This window comes from Limanda limanda, chromosome 4 (assembly GCF_963576545.1).
Source record: "Limanda limanda chromosome 4, fLimLim1.1, whole genome shotgun sequence".
NCBI lineage: Eukaryota > Metazoa > Chordata > Actinopteri > Pleuronectiformes > Pleuronectidae > Limanda > Limanda limanda.
This window is the reverse complement of record NC_083639.1, coordinates 26369117-26390439: the sequence shown is the minus strand read 5'-3', so window position 1 is coordinate 26390439 and position 21323 is coordinate 26369117. Positions and strand designations below refer to the sequence as shown.

The window sequence follows — 21323 nt, the reverse complement described above, 5'->3', positions numbered from 1 at the left end:
GATGCATCAAGGAAACCAGAAGGTGAAACAATATACAAAGGTGCCAAGACTGAAGGTGTCTCCCACAGCATCCCAGTATATCTCCCTCTACTTGCGTCACCCATTCTAAAAGCACATTCATGAAAGACTAGAATTGCTGTCACTCTCTAAGTTACATGTGGGTGTTCGCATCCTATTGGATAGTTAAACCTAAAGTCTGCATTCCTAAATCACATTGTGTCCGTACGTCTGATCACTGGTGAAATAAGCAGAAGTCTGTTTAGAACATCTGGGTTAGATGTGAAAGTCCCTGAGTGTAGACACTACAATGTACTGTTGGTTGGTTCTTTATCTATAACCTGACCTTGGTTCTGCTAAGAGAGAGAAAGGAGTATCTGTGGAATTAGACAGGCACTATTCTCCTGTATAGATATAATGTGCAATGTACACTATACATAAAATATAGTGGCATATACAGTAATGTGTGAGGATGGTGAAAAATTCCTCACCAGTTAATAAAATCAACTGTGAGCATATATTCGATTCGGGAAAACCAGCCTACAAAACCTGTTTTTGGTCTCTTGAACATGAAACCTCAAATCTTCCTCAAAACTTTGACCACTTCTCATTTTGACTCAAAGAGAAACTGGTGAGATTTTAGTTTTTTAAAGGTCAAAGGTTACTTCATGTAGACAGAAACTGCAGGAACAAACCTGCAGGGTGGAGATTCTAGTTTCCTGAGAAACAAGACGAAGGCAGAAGACAAAGTAAATAACGACAGGACAAATGATCAAAAGAATAATATTAATACAGTAACAGCATAAAGTAGCAAAGCAGTGTCGTGGAATTTAACCAATAGTCAAGCACAAGTCATCACAATTGTTCTTTCTGGAAGTTTAATTCTACATCTGCAGATGGGCATCACAGTACAAACCATGGCAAAGATTTCATACAATGAGCAGTGATACACAAGACACACAGCACTCTTATACGTGTTCAAGCTCCTCCTGGAGAGGAACACATGTTATCAATTAACCACTTTGATCTTTAGAAATAGGTGATCAGTATCCTGTCTTCTACTCGGTCTTAAGCTCCTTGAGTGAACCATCTGTTTTTAAGGATCTCTTATCAGTGTTTTACAACCCCCTCACATCCCCTTTCCTGTGAGGTCATGGTTAGGTGACCCTGTAACTAAGGAAGTCATATAACACCAGTTGCTTGAGCAAGACCCTGATACCTAAGGAAATCCTTTTGCTCATCTTTCTATACATCAAAGTGGTTCCTTCCATCAATCAATGCCCAAATTGTAAAATTCCCGCCACAGCAGTAACTGTAGAGCAGTTGTTTATGTGATGATACGATGAGAGTCGAGCACGTTAGATCGAGATGAACGTGCATCACATCCAAACTTTCCCTCCGCTCAGCCTCCAGAGAAAGAGGGCGGGCTTCCGCGCCACGTGGGCAACAAGACCGAGTGCGCTCTGCTGGGCCTGGTGCTGGAACTGAAGAGGGACTATCAGCCAATCAGAGAGGAGATCCCCGAAGAGAAGCTCTACAAGGTCTACACCTTCAACTCCTCCCGCAAGTCCATGAGCACGGTGCTGAAGAACGCCGACGGAGGCTACCGCATGTACAGCAAAGGAGCGTCCGAGATCGTCCTGAGGAAGTAAGACATGAGAGAGAATGATAGCTGGATGGATAAAGTGATGGATGGAGCATTACTTACTTGATTATTAACGTATAATCTCCCTCCATCTCTCTCTCTTCTCTCCTCTCATAGATGCTCTCGTATCCTGGACACCCAGGGACAACCTCGCAACTTCAAGCCCAAGGACCGCGACGAGATGGTGCGCAAGGTGATCGAGCCGATGGCGTGCGAAGGGCTGAGGACCATCTGCGTGGCCTTCAGAGACTTCCCAGCCGAGGGTGGAGAGCCCAACTGGGAGGTGGAGAACGACATCCTGAACGAGCTCACCTGCATCGCGGTGGTCGGCATCGAGGATCCCGTCCGACACGAGGTACGGTTCACACGGACATCAGGAGCCTGGAAACACTTCCTGTGCTCGAGTTAGTGATCAGAAGACTCTGATCAGTCAACAGCTTTAAATTCATTGGTTGAATGGCACAAATGTAGAAGATAATAATAGTTTGATGCAGTGACCGTACATGTAATTTACCAACTAAAATATTGATATTATATTCTGTGAGAGGAGAAGAGTTTTTATCTATTTAACAAGGAAAACATTGTAATTTCTGTCATTTATGTTTTCTCACATATGAAGCTCAATATCCCAGTGTGTCAGACAGAAACTATATTTTAAAAATACATAAGACCATTTCTTTTTTTTTACGAATATGTTTATTGAGCTTTTTATATATTGACATAACAACAATAAAACAACACTCAGTACAACATTGGTCTAGACAGTCTATACAAACTTACAACTCACATTCACCCAATCAGTGCAATGACAACAAGATAAAGATAAAGAGATAAGGCTAGCCAAGGACAACATTCGAGAGCACTGAAGCCACTGTAGAGCTGGAAAAGTGAAGATATGGAGTCCAAATGTTCATAAACTGTCCCTCTGAAGAGTGAAGCAGACAGGTCAGGTACTCAAGGGGAAAACATTCCATAATTATCTTGTGCCAGTTCGATTTAGTGGGGGGTTTGTCGCTTATCCAAGACAAAAAGATATTCTTCCTTGCTGCATATGTGAGGATATTATACAGTCTGGCAGCGTTGGCATACACAATTAGGGTTGCAAAATTCCGGGAATATTCAAAGTTGGAAACTTTCCATGGGAATATACGGGAATTAACGGGAATAAACGGGAATAAACTGGAAATGTTGTGGGTAATTTATACTAACTGTATTTACCTTTTCATATACTGACATAAATATAAACATTTTGTTGTGTCATAGGCTGATTTGAGCCCTGAGGAAACTTTGGGCACTTGACTATATGCTTCTGCATCGTTGTGTCATTCTTAACATAGGTCTTTGCACAGTATTTGCAAATGTACACAGCCTTTCCTTCTACATTGGATGAGGTGAAATGTCTCCACACATGAGATAGTGCACGTGGCATTGTTCTGTAGAATAAGATGAGAAAAAAGTTTGTAAAAAAACACTAATGCAATGCCAGAGATATAAATAGTTAGCCAAACAATTGGAATCGTCTGTAAAAATATTTTACAATTGATGGCTAAATGAATGGAAATAGGCTAGATGAACAGATGAACAATCCTCAATCAGCATGCTAATATGTTTCCCCAGTAATATCATAGAAACTTACCTGACTAGTCCTGCACTCTACAGCAGGCCTCAATAGCCCTGCTGTAGAGTGAAGGATGCTGGGAGTTATCTGTGCATGTGATGGAAGAATGCACAGTGGAGGGTTGAAACTCAACATGCAGTGTGTGCTGGATTCCATACATCTTTAAAATAGAGTTTTCAAATGATGTTTTTATTGCTCAGCGTTTAATTTGCGTATTTTTTTTTTTTTCAAAATTCCCGAGCTAAAGTTCCCATGGAAAGTTTCCGGAAAGTTTCCGGAAATTTACCGGAAACTTTCCACCCCTTTGCAACCCTATACACAATAGTAAATATTTTTTCCAAATCTTGCAAAACACCCATCCAATATGCTTGTATTTTAGGACATGACCAGATACAATGAGTATAGGTGCCAACTGAGATTTTACATTTTAAACATGCAGGTGAGAGTTGAGAGTTCATTTTATGTCTTTTGTTAGGAGAGATTTGTAAACGCTGCACAATCTTAAATTGCAGCAATCTGGCACGGTTACACAAAGATATTTTCTTTGTTTGAGTCCATATCTTAGTCCACTTATCCCCATCAATATCTATACCAAGTTCACCTTGCCACTTCTGCATAACATCCTGTACATTTATCACATAATTTCTACTTTTTTCAAGAAGACACTACAGAGCTGTCTTCATCATAAACTGACGCCGCTTCAAAGACAATTCAGACAAAGAAGACTTAAGTGTTTGTAGATTTACGCTGTTTTCACTAATACTAAAATTAGCTTCACTCCCTTTGAAATGTTCTGCGAGCGCTGCTGGAATTCAGCAAAGTCAGTGAAGTTCAGTTTTATTCCTCAAAGATCACGAGAGAACAAAGAGGAACGGGAGATCGGGATGGAAGAAAGTAACCGAACTGATCTGACAGGCGTCTTCTGATCATCATATTTGTGCCGTGAGGAAACATAATCCAACAATCAGTCGTGTGTAACCGTGCAGCGATGAATCCTTTCTCCCGACACAGAGAGCGAAGCGAGTCCTGCTCAGGTGCGTCGGAGTCGGACGCGTTTGAAGTGTTAAACGAAGCCTGTAATGAAGCAGAGAAAGCGTCGGTGCTGCCGCCTGCTGCTTTAATGTCAGAGCACGAAGATCACAGACCGGATGGAAATAACCGGAGAGCAGCAGGAGACGGTCGGCAGCTCATCATTTGTCTCCACGCAACCTGTGATAGACCCGAGAATGTTTCAGACTTTAGCTCAGAATCAGTTTGTCGGTTCATGTCCAGGCACATGAAACACGTGTGTGACCGGGGACATGGAGTCTGCTGCTGTGTGACTTTGTGTAACAGACATTTGGCTCCAGATAATTGGGTCTGGATGTTTTCACAAATGAGGAACCCAGCAGGATGTTGTCCGGAGCATTCAGACCTGGATAGAGCCTGAGATGTTTAAATTAGACACAACACATTGACACCAGCGTCAGTTTCTATCACCGAAAGTTGACGAATCTCTCTCGTCTCCTCCGTGTTCTCTTCTTTTCTTCCTGAGATGCTTTGACAGGCAGGAAAAACTCTGAAGAATGTCCAGAGCAACTGACTCTGACATGTATTACAGCCCCTCCAGATATTTCCAGGGTAATGTCTGGAGTTCAGTGCTTGTCTAAAAGCAGCATTCAAGTGCAAAGCTCACTGGGTGAAACGCTGGTTACTCAGTTTTCAGTGAATCACATAAGAAAATCAAAACTACTCGATGACTCGTTCTATTCTCTCTCTCGTCTTCTTTTCTTTACAGCGGTACAGTCACAACCTCATTGTGCTCTTTAAACAATGGCTCTTTGATTTCAGACACAAGTCAACGATAGCAGCTTCTCATTTTTAGTCAGGAACCATCGCTTGCTTCAGAATTAGCTGCTGTCACTGGAGGATTTGATCAGTTGCAGCTAAACGGCACTTGAACGTTTGTCAAAGCTGAAAACTCTGTGTGGACCAATTCTTCAAATGAGAAACTTGCATAAGGGTTTTTTCTGTAAGCACATCATGTTTGTGGTATCAAGCTGAACTCATGCTACAGCTAATGAGGCCCACTTCCTCGACAGTTAAATATTAATGGAGAGTATGAGGACATTCAATTAAAGGAGCAACATTCGTCATGTATTGCAGGGAAGAGCTAGTTAGCGCTAGTAGCACCTTGTTAACTCAGATTAAATGAAACGGTATTTCATGCTAACATAACACCTTTGAATCTTTAACGATGTGAGAAGACTTATTATTTAACATAGTTCTGCCTAATGACTTGGCCTCTAAGGTAAAGCAAGGCTGCTACTACAGGATCTATGGTATTTATCTGGACATGCTAATGGTAGCATTTGACAACGCCACTACCTCTTGTAGTTTTATTTATGGTTCTGGTAAAAAGGAAGGTAATAAAAAATCGTATCTCTCTTCTTACTCGTTTACACTTCATCTTAAGATCTGCTGTTTATAAGCCAAAGCATCTCAATCTCCATCTGACAGCTGGCTGCAGCACAGGGCACACATCCTGCCTCCTCCATGGAAGTGGATGGGACATGGACCAAACTAAAAAGACACAATACACATTAAAGAATTGATCTCAAAGATGGATTCTGTATTTTTTAGGTAGTTATTTTTCTCACAGATGTTTCTTCAAGTGCAAATTTTTCTGGCAAGTTACAAAAACATCATGATTGACAGCTGAGACTGACTCCTGATTGGTCGAACGCGTGTATGGATGGGACCTTGCTACCGCCGGTTCCGTATTTCCGTATATTTGTGTCGTGAAAGAAAGTGAAGAAGCGTCGTCCATCTTTATTTACCGTCTCTGCTACTTACAGTTAAAAGCTACGATTCCAAAAACACTGTTTGGTGCTTTAAGAACTCTTCACAGTGTTTGTGAGTGCAATCAAGGATTTTGCATGTTTATCATAACAATCAGCCCCCCCCACACACACACACTCAAATCAAGGCTCTTGTGTGCATGAATCCGAGGTATGAAGTGTGTGTACATGTTTGTAAGCAACCACACAGGAGCCCTGTGATCAGCGGAAAGCTCCTGATGAGCAGCGGAAGCTTCCAGCTGCTTTCTGGTTTCCATCTGACCAGAACACCAGCGTGGATTCCTCTGAGACTTCTCTCTGTCCCTGTGTGTTAACTCACTCATCCCTGACAGATTGAACTCTGGGTCCTCTGGTGCAACCTACTGCTGTTTTTCACAGAATGAGGTTTATTTAACATGACTTCTGCAGAATAAAGTGAAACAGGTGATGGCAGAGAACGTTTCACTTGGATTGAAGATGAGTGAGCGTCCAACAGGCTCAAAAATCGTTTGCTCTCCTTCTGGACTTGTTGAAATCTGTGTTTATCTTTTCCGGTTTCCGGTTACTGAAACGTACACATTTATCTTTTCTGTCACTCATCCAGGTTCCTGAGGCTATTGCGAAGTGTCAGCGCGCAGGCATCACTGTACGCATGGTTACCGGAGATAACATCAACACCGCACGTGCTATTGCTACCAAGTGTGGCATCCTGCTGCCTGGGGAGGACTTCCTGTGTATGGAGGGGAAGGAGTTCAACCAGCAGATCAGAAATGACCAAGGAGAGGTGAGACCAGCACTAAAATGTTGTCTTGATAATGCTCCCATGATATAGCAGGGAAATACTTCTCCTGTCATGCCAAGTTATTGTTAATCATCTTTAAAAACACAACTATCTTCAGAGGTAATGCTCAAGGTTTCCTTTCAAAGGCAGGGATTTTATTATTTCTATATTAAACCCTTAATGTTTATTAAAACTGCTAAAACTATTGTTCTTTTTTTACTTTTTTAAGGTGGAACAAGAGCGTCTGGACAAAGTTTGGCCCAAACTCCGTGTCTTGGCTCGTTCTTCACCCACAGACAAACACACTCTGGTTAAAGGTGGGTTCATTCTAACAGGGATTCACTAATATAGCACAGGATGTGGAATTTAAATCTAAATTATCAGGAATACGTGTCTTTTTAATCCAGATATCATGCAAACTGAGAACAATCAAAGCAGTGAAACCTAAACAATAACAAAGGGATCTTTCCTCAAATATTCCTGCACACATTGAGATGGAGAATTGTCTCCTTGTTGCGTCCTGTTGCTCAGGAATCATCGACAGCACGGTGCTGGAGACCCGGCAGGTCGTGGCCGTGACGGGAGACGGCACCAACGACGGCCCCGCCCTCAAGAAGGCTGATGTTGGCTTTGCCATGGTAACCATTTCTTTCACCTTTTTTTTATTTTTCCTCCTGCCGTCTTTGTTCGACAGCTCTTCACTCATCTACTGTTTCAGTTTGCTCTGCATCATTAACAAAATCCTTTAAGTTAATTACGTTTTGAATTCAGCCGTGAAAGAAGTATTTTCTCTAAACGTATATCCACAGTAACGATTGAGCTGAATGTCACAGATTCATTAAGAAAGCTGTGAAATGGAAAAGTTAATCTATAAATGTTGAGCATGGATGACTCGGCCCATCCACAGAGGATCCTTCTCCTCTGACATGTGGAGCACCAACACAAATAGAGGGAGAATAATGTTGTCTTATTGCTGTATTTACATTACAGTAAATAATGTATCAGGCTTTTTATATCATTGACTCTAATCACACTTATACATGTACTTTATGTGTTTACTTCAAACAGCAAATAAGTATAGATGTTCAGATGTTTCTTTCCCATCATTTAACAGTTTGAATTTATATCATAGCGAACATCATGTCTACATTCGTTTTTTTAAATGTAAATATTATAAATGTTTAAGCTGTAAAAAAATATGATGTCACCAGTTGCTCCCAGAAAATGAGTGAAAAATACATCTGAATATCTAAAACATGTATCGTATGCAAAGGAAAGTATTTCATTTATTCTTTTTTTTTCGTTTATATTATTTGTAGTTAAGTAGCTCAAACATATATAAGCCCGATATACAACATTGACTGCTCTTTATAGTATTATTAACTGCTGATTCAGACTCTGATGTTTATATATTTATATCCAGAACAAATGAGCAGACTGAGCTGAAAATAGACAAATCAGTGAAGTTTACGTTTTTTTCTTAAGCAGATGAACTCAAAAGAAAATATTTTTAGATTCTTTCCTTAGTGTCCTAGATTTAAGTCTGACTGAGCTGGCGTATAAAGTCTTTACAATATGAATGCTGAAGGCAGATATTTGACATGTGACGAACAAACAAATGTTAAATGTTAAATAGAACCAACAGGGAATTAATCTCCTGATAAATTATGCAAAGAGACTGATTCCAGTTGTTTGTTGTTGGGGAATTTTAATGAATCAGGAAAGATTCATAATGAGACGTTTCTCTGAGTTGACATCAGAACACAAAGACCTGCTCAGAACAACGAGCAGCTGAAGACACGCTGGATTCTTATCATTGAGACGTGAGTGGAGATGAGCTCAGCAACATCAGCCGAGCTCTGTGTGTTGTTGTGACCTTTATTTACTGAACTCCAGTGTCTCCAGCTGGAAGCTCAGCGGCCGCCAGGCTGTCTAACAGCTCCCCAGCAATCGTTCCTGTTCTTAAACACAACACAGGGACACCCGGGGGACTTCAAACAGTGACCTTCAAGTCCTAATGTGTCCCAGGTGGAATGTTTTCAGTTAGCACAGAGTCTCCCTGTTCAATTATCGCCCTGTTCAGCCGGAGAACAGAGAGCGATCTACCTCCGTCTGTTTGTGAAGAGCCTGCAGAGAGGAACCGGCTCCACAGGGTCTTCATGGTTACTGTTAACATGAGACTCATTGTCCTGCTTTAGTTTTACCTCTGTGTCAGTTGACTGAGTAAACCTGCTCTCAGTTGAAGCCTCGAACAGTTTAGCTGCATGGTCCCACAACAGTACATTTTAGAGAAATGAATCTGATTGGCTGGAAACAGCAGCTAATTTCCTGCATGAAACAAGAAACAGTCACATTCAACTTTCTTTTACGTTTCCAACTGTCGTCATGTGTCACAGCTGTTGGTCTTTTTAACTCCTGGCGTCCGTGACCGTTGAGGTGAAGCATTTTTTATTTAGAAACAAGAGTTCAGCTCTTACAGACGAACCCGGAAATAGTAATTGTCCACTCCAGAATGTAGTATCATATGTGCTATATATGCTTTTCAGAGAGGATGGTGTATAATGTATGTGAATAGGGAGAGTTGACAGATAACCTCTCAACCAGAGGCCCAGAGCGAGATTAATTAGTGACCCTCATTGTATTAATAACGCAGAGACAGGACCCCATCGTTTAGTAAAGATAGACTTTTGGAGCCTTAATGAATATGTGATTTGCTCCATTTGGTAGATGTCCCATCTGAAGGGTTATTTTGAACGTTCATCTAAAATCCTAAACTGTGATTTGACATGTCCCTCTGCTTCCCATCAGGGAATCGCTGGCACAGACGTGGCGAAGGAGGCGTCCGACATCATCCTGACCGACGACAACTTCACCAGCATCGTGAAGGCCGTGATGTGGGGGAGGAACGTCTACGACAGCATCTCCAAGTTCCTGCAGTTCCAGCTGACCGTCAACGTGGTGGCTGTGATCGTGGCGTTCACCGGTGCCTGCATCACACAGGTCGGCTGCTTACTACACTGTTATTTCTCAGAATAATTCATGGATCTTGATGAAAAATGTGATAAATATTTATTGCAAATCTGGATCTAATGAATTTAAATGTGGTTTCATAAGCGGCCTGCTGGGCCTCGGCAGGCGTAAATACTCTGAGTGCCCTCGAGGTTTACATTTCAGACATGAAGAAAAAGTTGAATTTTATCTCCACAGTCGTACGGCTTTAATATCAGTTTTAAATATTTAATCTCCCCATATCAGTTGCAAGCTGATGCTGTTTTGAGTATTTACTTCAGCTCCTAGTAGATATATTTCTACATTTTACCTGTTGATTTGTGTTTGATGGATGAACCTGAAGAGAAGCCTGAGTTTTGTTGGTCTAATTTAAGTTTTGAGTCTTTCTCTTGTGTTTGTTGCATCTGCTCTCACACTCTGTGAACATCTGCAAATCTCTCTCTGGTCAAATATCCGCAGAAAGAGGAAAAGAAAGCAAATCTTCTGTGGCTTTAATGCAACAGTGTCGGTGCAGTGAGGAGGCGACCGTGTCACATTTTTTTTTTGTTTCATAATGTGTCTCTCATCATGAAAGTGAACTCCTGACACAATAAAAAGAAGTAACTTGCGGCTGTGTATTAATTGAAAGGCTCACAGCTGGCAGGACCGATAACTAACTCGTCTCCGGAGCGGAGAACAGAAAGTAGGCTAAGATACAGCCTGAAACCATGGCAACACGTCACCATCATAATCCTGAAATATAACATGGACTCAGCAGGTCTGCGGTCTCTGTGCTGCGTTCATGCTCACTGATCATCTAGCGCCTGGCTGCTGATTGGCCGCTGAACCGTTGGCACAGATCATTAAAGGATGATAAACTGATTTATGTCGTTATCGTTTACACAGAGGACAGACTCGGGCTAGAAGGTTGTTAGTGTGTGTGTTTGTAAATGCACATTTACATTGTGAAGAATAGGATAATAAGGGCTTATTTGAATAGGATGACTCTCGCGCTGGAGGTCAGGATGATTAACTTTAAATTAGGGCTGGGCAAGTTAACTCGTTTTAATCGAGTTAACTCAAGTGATGAGTTAACTCGATTAATTATTTTATCTCGCATTAACTCAGGTTTGATTATTTATTGTTTTATTGTGAAAGTCAGGCTTTTATTTTGTGAAAGTCTGTTGCTGACTGCTGCAGAACAGGAAAAAAGAAAATAATTGGCGGATAAACAATCGAGTTAACTCATCACTTGAGTTAACTCAATTAAAACGAGTTAACTTGCCCAGCCCTACTTTAAATCATTTTATCATGTTTACACTTCAGTTTTTACTTCTGGTCAAAACAAGATGGCCGGAGGCAGTATGTTTTCGGGTTGACAATCAATCCTGTACTTGAGAACACGATATCTCAACACTGTCCTGAGGGAATTTCTTGATTGATTAGAATTTGGTGGTCAAAGTTCTGTCCTCTTGAACATGACATCTCAAGTCTGCCCTGGTTGGTGGACACATTCAACCACAAGGCGGTGACTTCGGTTTATTATTTACTGTTGTTTGTTTAACATTCATATTTAAATCCCTTCTTCCTGCAGGATTCTCCTCTGAAGGCCGTGCAGATGCTGTGGGTGAACCTCATCATGGACACTCTGGCGTCTCTGGCTCTAGCCACCGAACCCCCCACCGAGTCTCTGCTGCTGCGCAAACCTTACGGCCGCAACAAGCCTCTCATCTCCCGGACCATGATGAAGAACATTCTGGGCCACGCCGTGTACCAGCTCGTCATCATCTTCACTCTGCTCTTCGCTGGTGAGTGATGCAACAAACATCACACTGGCTGTGGAAACCAGACGAGCCATTCAACCAGCCTCTTCCCCAGCTCACCTACAGTTACTTATCGTTTCTTGATCTCCTGTGTTGTCGTTTCTCAGGTGAGAAGATTTTCGACATCGACAGCGGCCGCAACACTCCCCTGCACTCACCGCCGTCCGAGCACTACACCATCGTGTTCAACGTGTTCGTCATGATGCAGCTGTTCAATGAAATCAACGCCAGGAAGATCCACGGAGAGAGGAACGTGTTCGAAGGCATCTACAAGAATCCCATCTTCTGCAGCGTGGTCCTGGGGACCTTCGTCCTGCAGGTAACGCATCATTATCCTCATCTAAACCTTTTCTTTCATGGATCAATTCCAATTCAAAATTGATTATGTGAAATTATTAATATCAAGGGAGGTTGGAGGAGGTTCTGAATAACGTGCATTAAGACCGAGACAATAAAGGTCTGTCTACACAAGTCATTAGGGACGTCACTGATTTATTCACATTTGCTTCTCTGAGTATTTGGGGCAGCAGGAACAGTGACTGTAGGATTGAATATTAATAACCTACAGTGTGTGTTCATGGTTATAACGGAACTTGTCATTGCTTTTTACAACAATGGAGCAGGATGGAATAAAAGAGAGAGAAAATATCTCCGGCTTCTGGGGACACAGACAATACGACTTAGGAGGATCAGTTCAGAAAAGTACTGACGTCAGAGTTCATGCAGCTCACACGTCCTTCATTTCTTCTCCTCCTCAGATCGTCATCGTCCAGTTCGGGGGGAAGCCGTTCTCCTGCACAGCTCTGACCATCGACCTGTGGCTGTGGTGCGTCTTCATCGGAGTGGGAGAGCTGCTGTGGGGTCAGGTGAGAACCAGAAACCCAACCACGGCTGTTTATTTTCTCATCAGACGGCGTCAGAACTGGATCAATCCCCCTGAGATCTGACAGTGATAAATATACACTGAGGCGAGAGTGAGGAGGTGGATTCATGAGGTTTGTGGCAGCAAACTGTTGCCTGTCACACTTGTGCCGCTGCAGCGTTGCCATCACGACCATCGCCATGGTAATGAGCTCCGCACATGAAAGCAGCGCGACTCCTGCATATGAGCACTGAGCGAAAACAAACCCAGCGTGTCAGTCCCTCTGTGCATTCACACACACGCACACTCCCACACGCGTGGTGCGGTTCACATGTACGCACACACAAACACACACAGGCTTGGAAAGCATATGTTAAATGGGAAAAAGAAAGTTGTCAGGAGCGTGGTGGGTTCAGTCGGAGGGCAGAGACAGAAAGATGCTGACAGAAACCGAGCGATCTGAGGTGTGTGAGTTAGAGGTAAAACACCTTCTGTTTTGAACAGAGAGAGAAAGAGAAAGGGAGGGAGAGAGAGGGAGGGAGGGGAAGGCAACAGAAATATAAAAAGCTGATGTGCAGCAGGAGGCTGGGTGTCTCTCTCCTGCCTTTTGTATTAGTACAATGAACAAACAAGTCAGGAGCGGTAAAACAATACAGGTAACACGATATGATATAAAGCCAACACCTCCATGTCGGGCTTCACACAAATTAAACGTGTCAACAGGATCTTTTAAAAGTCGAACTTAAGGAATGTTTCCTTGTTATAAAGAATTTAGCAGCAAAATAGTTCAATAATTGTTGATTTATTACACAAATAACTTAGAGATCATTAGTCTTTTTTATGAAAAATTAATTTGTCGAACCTCGAACATATTTCAGGGTTGTTTTTGTTTTTTTCGTTTCATGAGATTGCCACAATTATTATAAATTATTTTCTTTCTTTCACATTTTGAGATAGGTAATAATTCATGTCTTGATTAAAAAAAGAATTTTAACTCTTCTGAGTACTATTCTAGTCTATTATTACACCTATATCAAACTGAGGGACTCGTTAAAGACTAAAAACATTGAAAGATAACATGCATCCAAACGCTTTAGGCTGTGGTTTGTATGAGACTCCAAAACAGGTAGTGTCCCAAATATATAATTATACATAGAAATGGCTAAACGTATATTATATAGATAAGTCTTCCTACTAAGGATTCGTGACATAGTCATGTGGAAAAATTGCAATGGGTGTTACAGAAACTCTGCAACACCCATATCAAGATTTGTCTGTAATTTACTGACTGAGTAAAACAAAACTTCTTTTTTTGTCACACTCAGCTGATCTCGGCGATCCCCACCCACCACCTGAAGTTCCTGATGGAGGCCGGTCACGGCACCACGAAGGAGGAGATGCACCCGGAGGAGCTGCAGGAGAACGACGACGAGATCGACCACGCCGAGATGGAGCTGAGGAGAGGCCAGATCCTCTGGTTCAGAGGTCTGAACCGCATCCAGACCCAGGTACGACCCCAGGACCCGGCCAGGTCCAACTTATTCACTTTAAGATAATGTATAATTATTCAATTTTCTGTTCTGTCAGTGCTGCAGAAAAGTATCAGTTGCCACGGAAACACTGGACTCGGGATACTAACCCACACAATGTATTCTCTCGCCCTTTACTGTAATATCTGACCTTAAACCCTCAAACCAACCTTAACCCCCCCCATCTGCCCCCAGGCGGGATGTAAGTCTTTGTCTCCACGGTGACACAAGTCCACATGAGTCAGTGTGTGTTCAGGTTCCCGTCGGAATTCAAAAATCAAAAACAAGCCCATGCATCAACACAAAAACTATATTTTAAAACGCTGATATTCATGGTTTTGTGTTTTCCCGTAAGAAGCTTCGAACATTCAGTCTCAGGCCTGGAACATTTTCTGACATCCCCCCAAAAATATGTTTTTAAGTAAATCATTCAATGCTACAACGACTAACTAGTCGATAAGAAAATCTTTGGTTAGCAGCCGTCCCTGAGTAGAGGAACCCTCCCATCACATCTCTCTCTTCTCTAGTGACTCATTGCTAGATGTGTGTGTGTGTGTTACCATCCTCCTACAGGATAGAACAACATGCACCGAGCATTAGCTTGTCCACAAGCAGTCCCATTCAGTCCCTATGGGCTTCGTTAGCCTCGATGCTAACACCCACCTGAAGGAACAGCAGCCAACGCTGTGCTCCCACACACACACACACAAACACACACACACACAGAGGTCAGGTGTCTTCCTCTCAGAGCTGCTCCAACTTCTGCTTATTGCGGCCAGAGGCTTAACACATCTGAATTATTAATAACAAATATATTCTTCTGCTGCGTCCTCCTGAGTTTTTTTCAGTTTGACCTCTGCTGCAGCGTCTCCACTCACTGAAAAGTCCCGAAGACTCAAACTAACAGACAAAACATCAGCTGAAGGTTTCCTTTCCACAAACAATGAACACTATCTCAGGATCTTATATTGTCTACTAAATCACATTCCTGCAACAATTATATTTATGGATTTTAATATTATTATATGTAAAAATGATTCTCTCATCTTGAAAGTCGTCTATGAGCCAGAAGTTTATTTGCAAACTGTCACTTGGAACAGTTGATTTCTAGTGTAGGCCACGATTATAGGATTAACATTGTTTGACGCGGGACAGTTTGAAAATATGACTTTATAAATATGTCCACTGACTGTTGTTCACATAATTTACATGGTTCTGATATTAGAAAGTTCTCACCGTGGTTGACATCTTGTTGTAGAAGAGGCAGCGAAAACAAGATCTGTTTTCTGGAATGCTAATGATTCTCATCAGGAGAACCTGTGGAAGCTCTCTCTGCTTTCTCTTCAAGTATCTGTTATATCGGTCTGTCGTCCTTTTGGGATGGGAGGATGAGGGGATGGAGGGGGAGTCGACGAAAGGCTGCAAGCTAATTAGGTTCTTATCTCTCCGTGCTCCTCTTCCTGTCCTCCTCCTCCTCCTCCTCCTCTCTAATCCTGGTGGGCAGCGTTGTGCCGCTCAACGCCTCGACAGTCAAACACAGTGGGGGAATAATTGGTACAAGCGGCACTCACTGCTGAAACTTTATCAGTCGTTCCAAGTGACACAGTTTCTCCTCTTTCTCCAGCCTCCACTCCTTTCAGCCGGATTCACAAAGCTTTTCTTCCTTGCTCTGTTTCCTCTTTTCATCCCTCCCTCCTATCTGAGCTTCCTCTGGATGCTCACGTTTTTTGTCTGCGACTCAGTAATTGACAGCTTTCTCTCTCTTACTGCGTTTTCCTCTCAATCTTTCCTCCTCCTTCTCCTCACTTTTTAAAACCTTTATCCTTATCACTCCATCATCCTCTTCCTGGTTTTGTTCCTGTCTCACGTTCTTTTGTCTCTCCATCTTCTTTGTCAGCTCGATACTTTCTTTCAGCTGCAGAACAGATCGCCACTGTTGCCCAAGATTGGATTAAAGAAAATGTGATTTTGTATTTTTCAGTAAATGGGTTAGAATATGGAGAAACAATCCACTGGTACCTTGACAGAAGTAAGAATCTATTTGTTTGGATTTTCTGCTTCAGGCCACAATCAGAAGCTGATGAAGCCGTCTGACTTGTAGAAACTGGAGGGTGAAACCAAGGTCGGGGAACATGGGGAAGTTTCTTTACACCGGCAAAAATATAGAACGCTCACAAGACCCTTATTTCTATTTCAGAAAATAAATCAAATGTTTGCATATTTAAAAGAAAAAGGACAAATAAGTATAAGTGCCCTTGTGATATCAAATGCAAGTTTATATAAGAAAGTAATGAAGTGCTGATGGAAATGTTTCACAAATGTGTCATCAGGCAAGGGCAACAAGAGGAGAGATATATAAATACACCACTGACAATGGAAACCAGACCAGCACTAGTTCTCGAAATCCTTTCCACTGTTTAATCTTCTCTTCTCAACATTAGCATAGTTAGCCCGGGTACTGGAACGTGTGTCCTTCTGGTGAACGACCCTGATTCAAGTCATAGCGATGCCTCGAGAATAGAAGCATTTGACCCGAGACACTTCTGTGCCTAATTAATTTGTGTATTAAGATCCAATTACCACACAGGGAGAGTTGAGATAGCGGCGGATCACAGGTTTGTACCAGATGGAGATGAGGTCTGTGAGAGACTCTGACCTCGGAGACGACGTTTAATCGAGCAAAGACGAGTTCAACTTACACATGCTGAGGTTTATTATCCCGACTCGGAGAAAGAGATTTGGGTGAAATGAGAGTTTTGGTGACCTGGGAAGAAACAACATTATCAACAGCCATTGTTTTCCTATTCAAGTTAATGGATTGATTAACTCTCTGGGTCATGCTCCTGCCGTCAATTCTCCTGGAAAACAGCACCTGAATCCCGTTCCCTCTGGAGGAACATCTCATCACCTGGGTTTCTTCTTCTGTCTGTCTGCTGCTTGTTTCACTTTAGACAATAACTATAATAACTATGACAACTTCACCTTCCAGCCTTTTTAAAACCTTCTGTAACCTTTCTACAAGTGTCTCCTTCCTTCTGGTGTCCTGTCTCCTCTCTCTCTCTCTGTCTCTGCTCTCTAACTGTGTGCTGTGGCTGTCCTTCCTTCAGATGGATGTGGTCTATACCTTCCAGACGGGCCAGGCGGCGGTGCCAGGCGCCCTGCGCCGCCAGCCGTCCGTCGTCAGCCAGCACAATGATGCCACTGCCGCCAAAACTCTCTCTAGCCCCACCCACGTAGGGCTTAGCTCCTCCTCCTCTCTCACCAACTCGGCCGGGGCTCCACCCCCTGCTGCTTCCTCCTCCACTGCAGGCAGTGAGTCGGTGCCCGGAGGCCAGCTAACCTCTCGCTTCACCCGGCTGGACTCTGTTTCTCCTTTCTCTCTGTGTGCACTGCATGAAACTCTGACTTCTGCTCTGTCATCACCGGGTGTCTGCACGTCCTGAACTAATCTGACATCTCCTAGTAGTTACAACAACTCAGTGGTTAAAGAAAAACACGATAGGAACTCACATGAAGTTGGACCTGATGATGAGGTGGAGGGAACGTGTGACCTTCACAGTCAGAGATGCTGACAAGGAGTTGTTGCATCCTGATTCAAAATAATTTCATCAGTACAAAGATGCTCCAGATGTCACTGCTTTATATTTTCTGTAATGAGAGGATCCTCATTTGACTACAAATATGCTGCTGAGAAAAATCTCCTAACAGAGGAAATGTCAGTGTCCACTCAGTTGTATTTGTCTGCAGCTACTTCACAATAAAAGCACGTCTGATGTTTCCTGTGAAACTTTTTAATGTGAAGCTGAAGAAGCAGAAAACAGAAAACAAGTGAAGCAGAGGAGTGAACCCCTAATATGCATCTGTACCAACATTTATGGGATTTTTTCCCAGGCTCCATTCCTTCAGCCAAGTTTAGTGGAAATCCGTTTTTTTCGTAATCCTGCTTAAAAAAAAAAGACGGCAACTCAGTAAAGCAACAACAGTTCCATTACATTCAATCCAGCTGCAACACAACACAAAGACTTATAGATATCTGTTCTCTCAATGATTCATTAATTATTCTAATGGAAATCTGTGTAAATGTAAAAAAACACATATTCTCACTCGGGTAGAGAAAGTGAAAAAGTGAATTCCTTCTAGTTGAACTTGCAGACAACCTGTTCCCATCTCTTGCTCTGATTCCATCCCTCTCTACTTCCTCTTCACCTCCTGTGCCTGTCGCTCTCTCCATCCTAATCCCTGTGTGTGTTTGATACTCGTCATCACTTCCTCTCCGCCTGCTGCTCGCCCTCCTGCATGTGGACTTGTGACCCTGATGCGACTTGAGGAGTCAGTGACAGATCACAACTGTTGGCACATGTGGCCAATGAGACAAAGATAATGTGAAATCTTCAGATTCGTGTCAGTGAGAAGAAGGAGAAAAAAAAAATCCTCTGTCCTATTTCTTTTGTTGTTTTTCCTTTCTTCTTTTCTTCTTGGAGGCGACAGCCTGGGCACCAAGATAATTTTATGGGTTAATCCTGTGCAGGGTTAAATCTGTCAGGCTCAGCAAGTCTCTCATGGTTTAACAGCCGAGAGCTTTTTAACTTGTGAGTGTGTGTGTGTGTGTGTACGTGTGCATGTGTGTGCATGTGTGTGTGTGTGTGTGTGTGTGTGTGTGTGTCTGTGTACGTGTGTGTGTGTGTGTGTGTGTGTGTGATGGTTGCATGTATGCTCTAAGCTGCAGTGCTCAGCCTGCAGCTCTCCTGTGGTTCGGTAATAGAGAGCTTTGAACTGCAGGATTATTAATTATAATGAAGAGTGTGTGCTGGTGTGTGTGAATCAGTGTGATCAGCTGCAGCCTCGCTGGATTCATCAGAGGCGGCGACTTTAGGCAGCGAGCGGAGAGAGAGAAAGAGAGAAAGAGAGAGTGAGACAGAGAGAGAGAAAGAGAGAGAGAGAGAGCAGCCAGAGGACAAAACGTTTCTGGCTCTGAATGTGATTATAAATGCTTAACAGTGTGCATGTGTTTGTCGCTTTTCCCGAGCGTGTGTGTGTGTTTGTGTGTGTGTGTGTTGTTTGTGTGTGTTGTTTGTGTGTGTGTGTGTGTTGTTTGCTGGGACTGGGTTTCGTTTGAAATGCTGATGACACTGCTGAGGCTGAGTTCCCACTCGTTACCAGGAGTCATAACTCCCCTGTATGTCAGTCGTTTTCTTTCATTTATTTTGTTTATTTTTAATTAATATTATTTAATATTAAATTTGACTTTAAGCTATTTTATATTTATTATTGTTGCACCACTTAAGTAAGATAAACCCACAGAGGATCCTGGTCCATCAGACTCCTGCAGAACGAGCTGTTTACCTGTTTATTCAAAGTTCAGTGAACTAACAGAACCTCGAACCTTGTGTTCATCACATTCTCGAGAGACGTATCATTCAATCAAACTTTATTTGTATAGCCCATATTCACAAATCACAATTTGTCTCATAGGGCTTTAACAGGATGTCTCTCATCTGAGAGAACATGAGTATCCTAACTCATGTTCTCTCAGGTATTGAAAAACCCAAAAACAATGCTATTTTCTTATATTTGATGAAATGTTATAAAATGTAAAACATCCTCTGAAGACAACGCAGCAGAAGCAGCAGATTGTGTTAATGTCAGACTTGTGTGATATATTATGTGTGTGTTTGATGTCCCTCCACATTCCTCCACATCCACCTGCCTGGTTTTTTGTTACAGTTTATTTTTCAGTTGCCTCTTTTGTTTTGTACTTATTGTGTTGATGTGCCGTGAATATTCCTCACTCCACCTCCATGTTCTCATCCAGCCGACTTCAGTTTGCCCTTGTGCTTCGTGGTTTTGCTCCTCCCCTTCCCCCCAGATACATCATCCACCACGTGTCCCATCTGCCCCCCCCCCAACCATAGGGTCTCTGCTTATCGTCCTGCTCGACCTCTGACCTTTCCTCTCTCTCCTTGTTCCAGATTAAGGTGGTGAACGCGTTCCGCAGCTCCCTGCGGCTGGAGAGCCCAGAGTCCCGTAGCTCCATCCACAGCTTCATGGCCCACCCCGAGTTCGTGCCCCTGTCCGAGGAGGAGGCGCGCTGCCCCCCCATCGAGGAGAGCGGCGACGAGATCGAGTCCCTTCCCAGCGCCTCCTCTGGGGCGACGGGAGGAGGAGGAGAGCCGCCCAGCGCCCTCCCCCCCCGCAGCCACGAGCCATCCATCTGAGCTCCTCCTCCTCCTCCTCCCACCTCCTCCCTCCTCTTCATCAGCATCACGTGTCATCCCACCAACTGAACTGTCGCTCTGAGGAGGGAAGTCATCGCTCCGCTCATTCCGTCATTCTGCACGCGCACACGCTTCACGTCGTCTTCACCCCCACCCCCACCCCCCCCCCCGCCCCCTCCCACCCACCACACACGCCAATCAGTGGAGGGTGGAGTCTCCTCCGCAGCGGAAGGCTTGTCGTCCTGTCGTCCATTCATGTATTTTTTTTTACCTGATGATCCTTTTGGAAAAAGCTTTTAAACACGTTGGTTTCGATCGGGACTCGCAGCAGCTTCTCGTGTTTCTGCTCTCGCTTCATTTTCCCGCTTTTTACGCTTTCTCGCGACAAACGGCACCGAACTTTTCAACGCGTGCAGTGGTTCTCATGTACATACGCTTCCGCTCTTCCACACAGCTAACAGCCGGTGTTTGGTGATCAGAAGATTTTTAGGCAGAAAATGTGCAAAAAAAATGTAACCTTTTTAATTTTATTTTTGATTTAAACGTTTTTTTATTTTTTAGAACGTGAGCATTTTGTTTGTTCTTTGAAAACCTCTAAACGAATGTTGATCGATGGTTGATTCCAACTCCTGAGAATGTCTTGTGAGTGTGACACTACAGTCGTCAAGGTTCAGCTGTTTAAAAGATGTTCCTCCCTTTATCGTGTCTGTACGTGTTTGGTTCTTTTTCTTTTTTTCGCTGCTGTTGCATGTGGAGAAACCGAATGTTTTATTACCCAAAAATATCGAAAAACCACGGCGTCTGACCTCATCTCATCCAGTCAGGGTCCTGGTTCTCTCTGCCCCTCCCTTTCCCGCCCTTAGTAGATCCACAGCGCTGATAGGACACAGCCGCGTGGATCACCCCCCCCCTTCTAGTACGATGCATGTTCTGCTTCATTCGTGTTGAGTCGCATGATAACTTGGAATGAATAGTTGGGATTCTGTTTAGTCGACCATCTGTGTGTTAGTCTGCAGCAGCATCTGTTCGGAGAACTTCTGTCGGAC

At 43.2% G+C, this 21323-nt stretch overlaps 1 protein-coding gene across 1 annotated transcript in view; it reads left to right on the top strand.

Moving 5' to 3' along the window:
- Nucleotides 1-20412, top strand: part of LOC133000524 (plasma membrane calcium-transporting ATPase 1-like) — an 80312-nt gene extending 59900 nt beyond the window's left edge. Inside the window, exons 11-21 of the mRNA XM_061070469.1 lie at nucleotides 1404-1645; nucleotides 1760-1997; nucleotides 6684-6863; nucleotides 7090-7177; nucleotides 7392-7498; nucleotides 9669-9860; nucleotides 11443-11656; nucleotides 11779-11990; nucleotides 12430-12537; nucleotides 13859-14041; nucleotides 20032-20412. Coding sequence (XP_060926452.1) covers nucleotides 1404-1645; nucleotides 1760-1997; nucleotides 6684-6863; nucleotides 7090-7177; nucleotides 7392-7498; nucleotides 9669-9860; nucleotides 11443-11656; nucleotides 11779-11990; nucleotides 12430-12537; nucleotides 13859-14041; nucleotides 20032-20277 — 2010 coding nt within the window. The 3' untranslated portion in view covers nucleotides 20278-20412. The remainder of the gene's footprint in view (nucleotides 1-1403; nucleotides 1646-1759; nucleotides 1998-6683; nucleotides 6864-7089; nucleotides 7178-7391; nucleotides 7499-9668; nucleotides 9861-11442; nucleotides 11657-11778; nucleotides 11991-12429; nucleotides 12538-13858; nucleotides 14042-20031) is intronic.
- The last annotated feature ends 911 nt before the right edge of the window (nucleotides 20413-21323 follow it).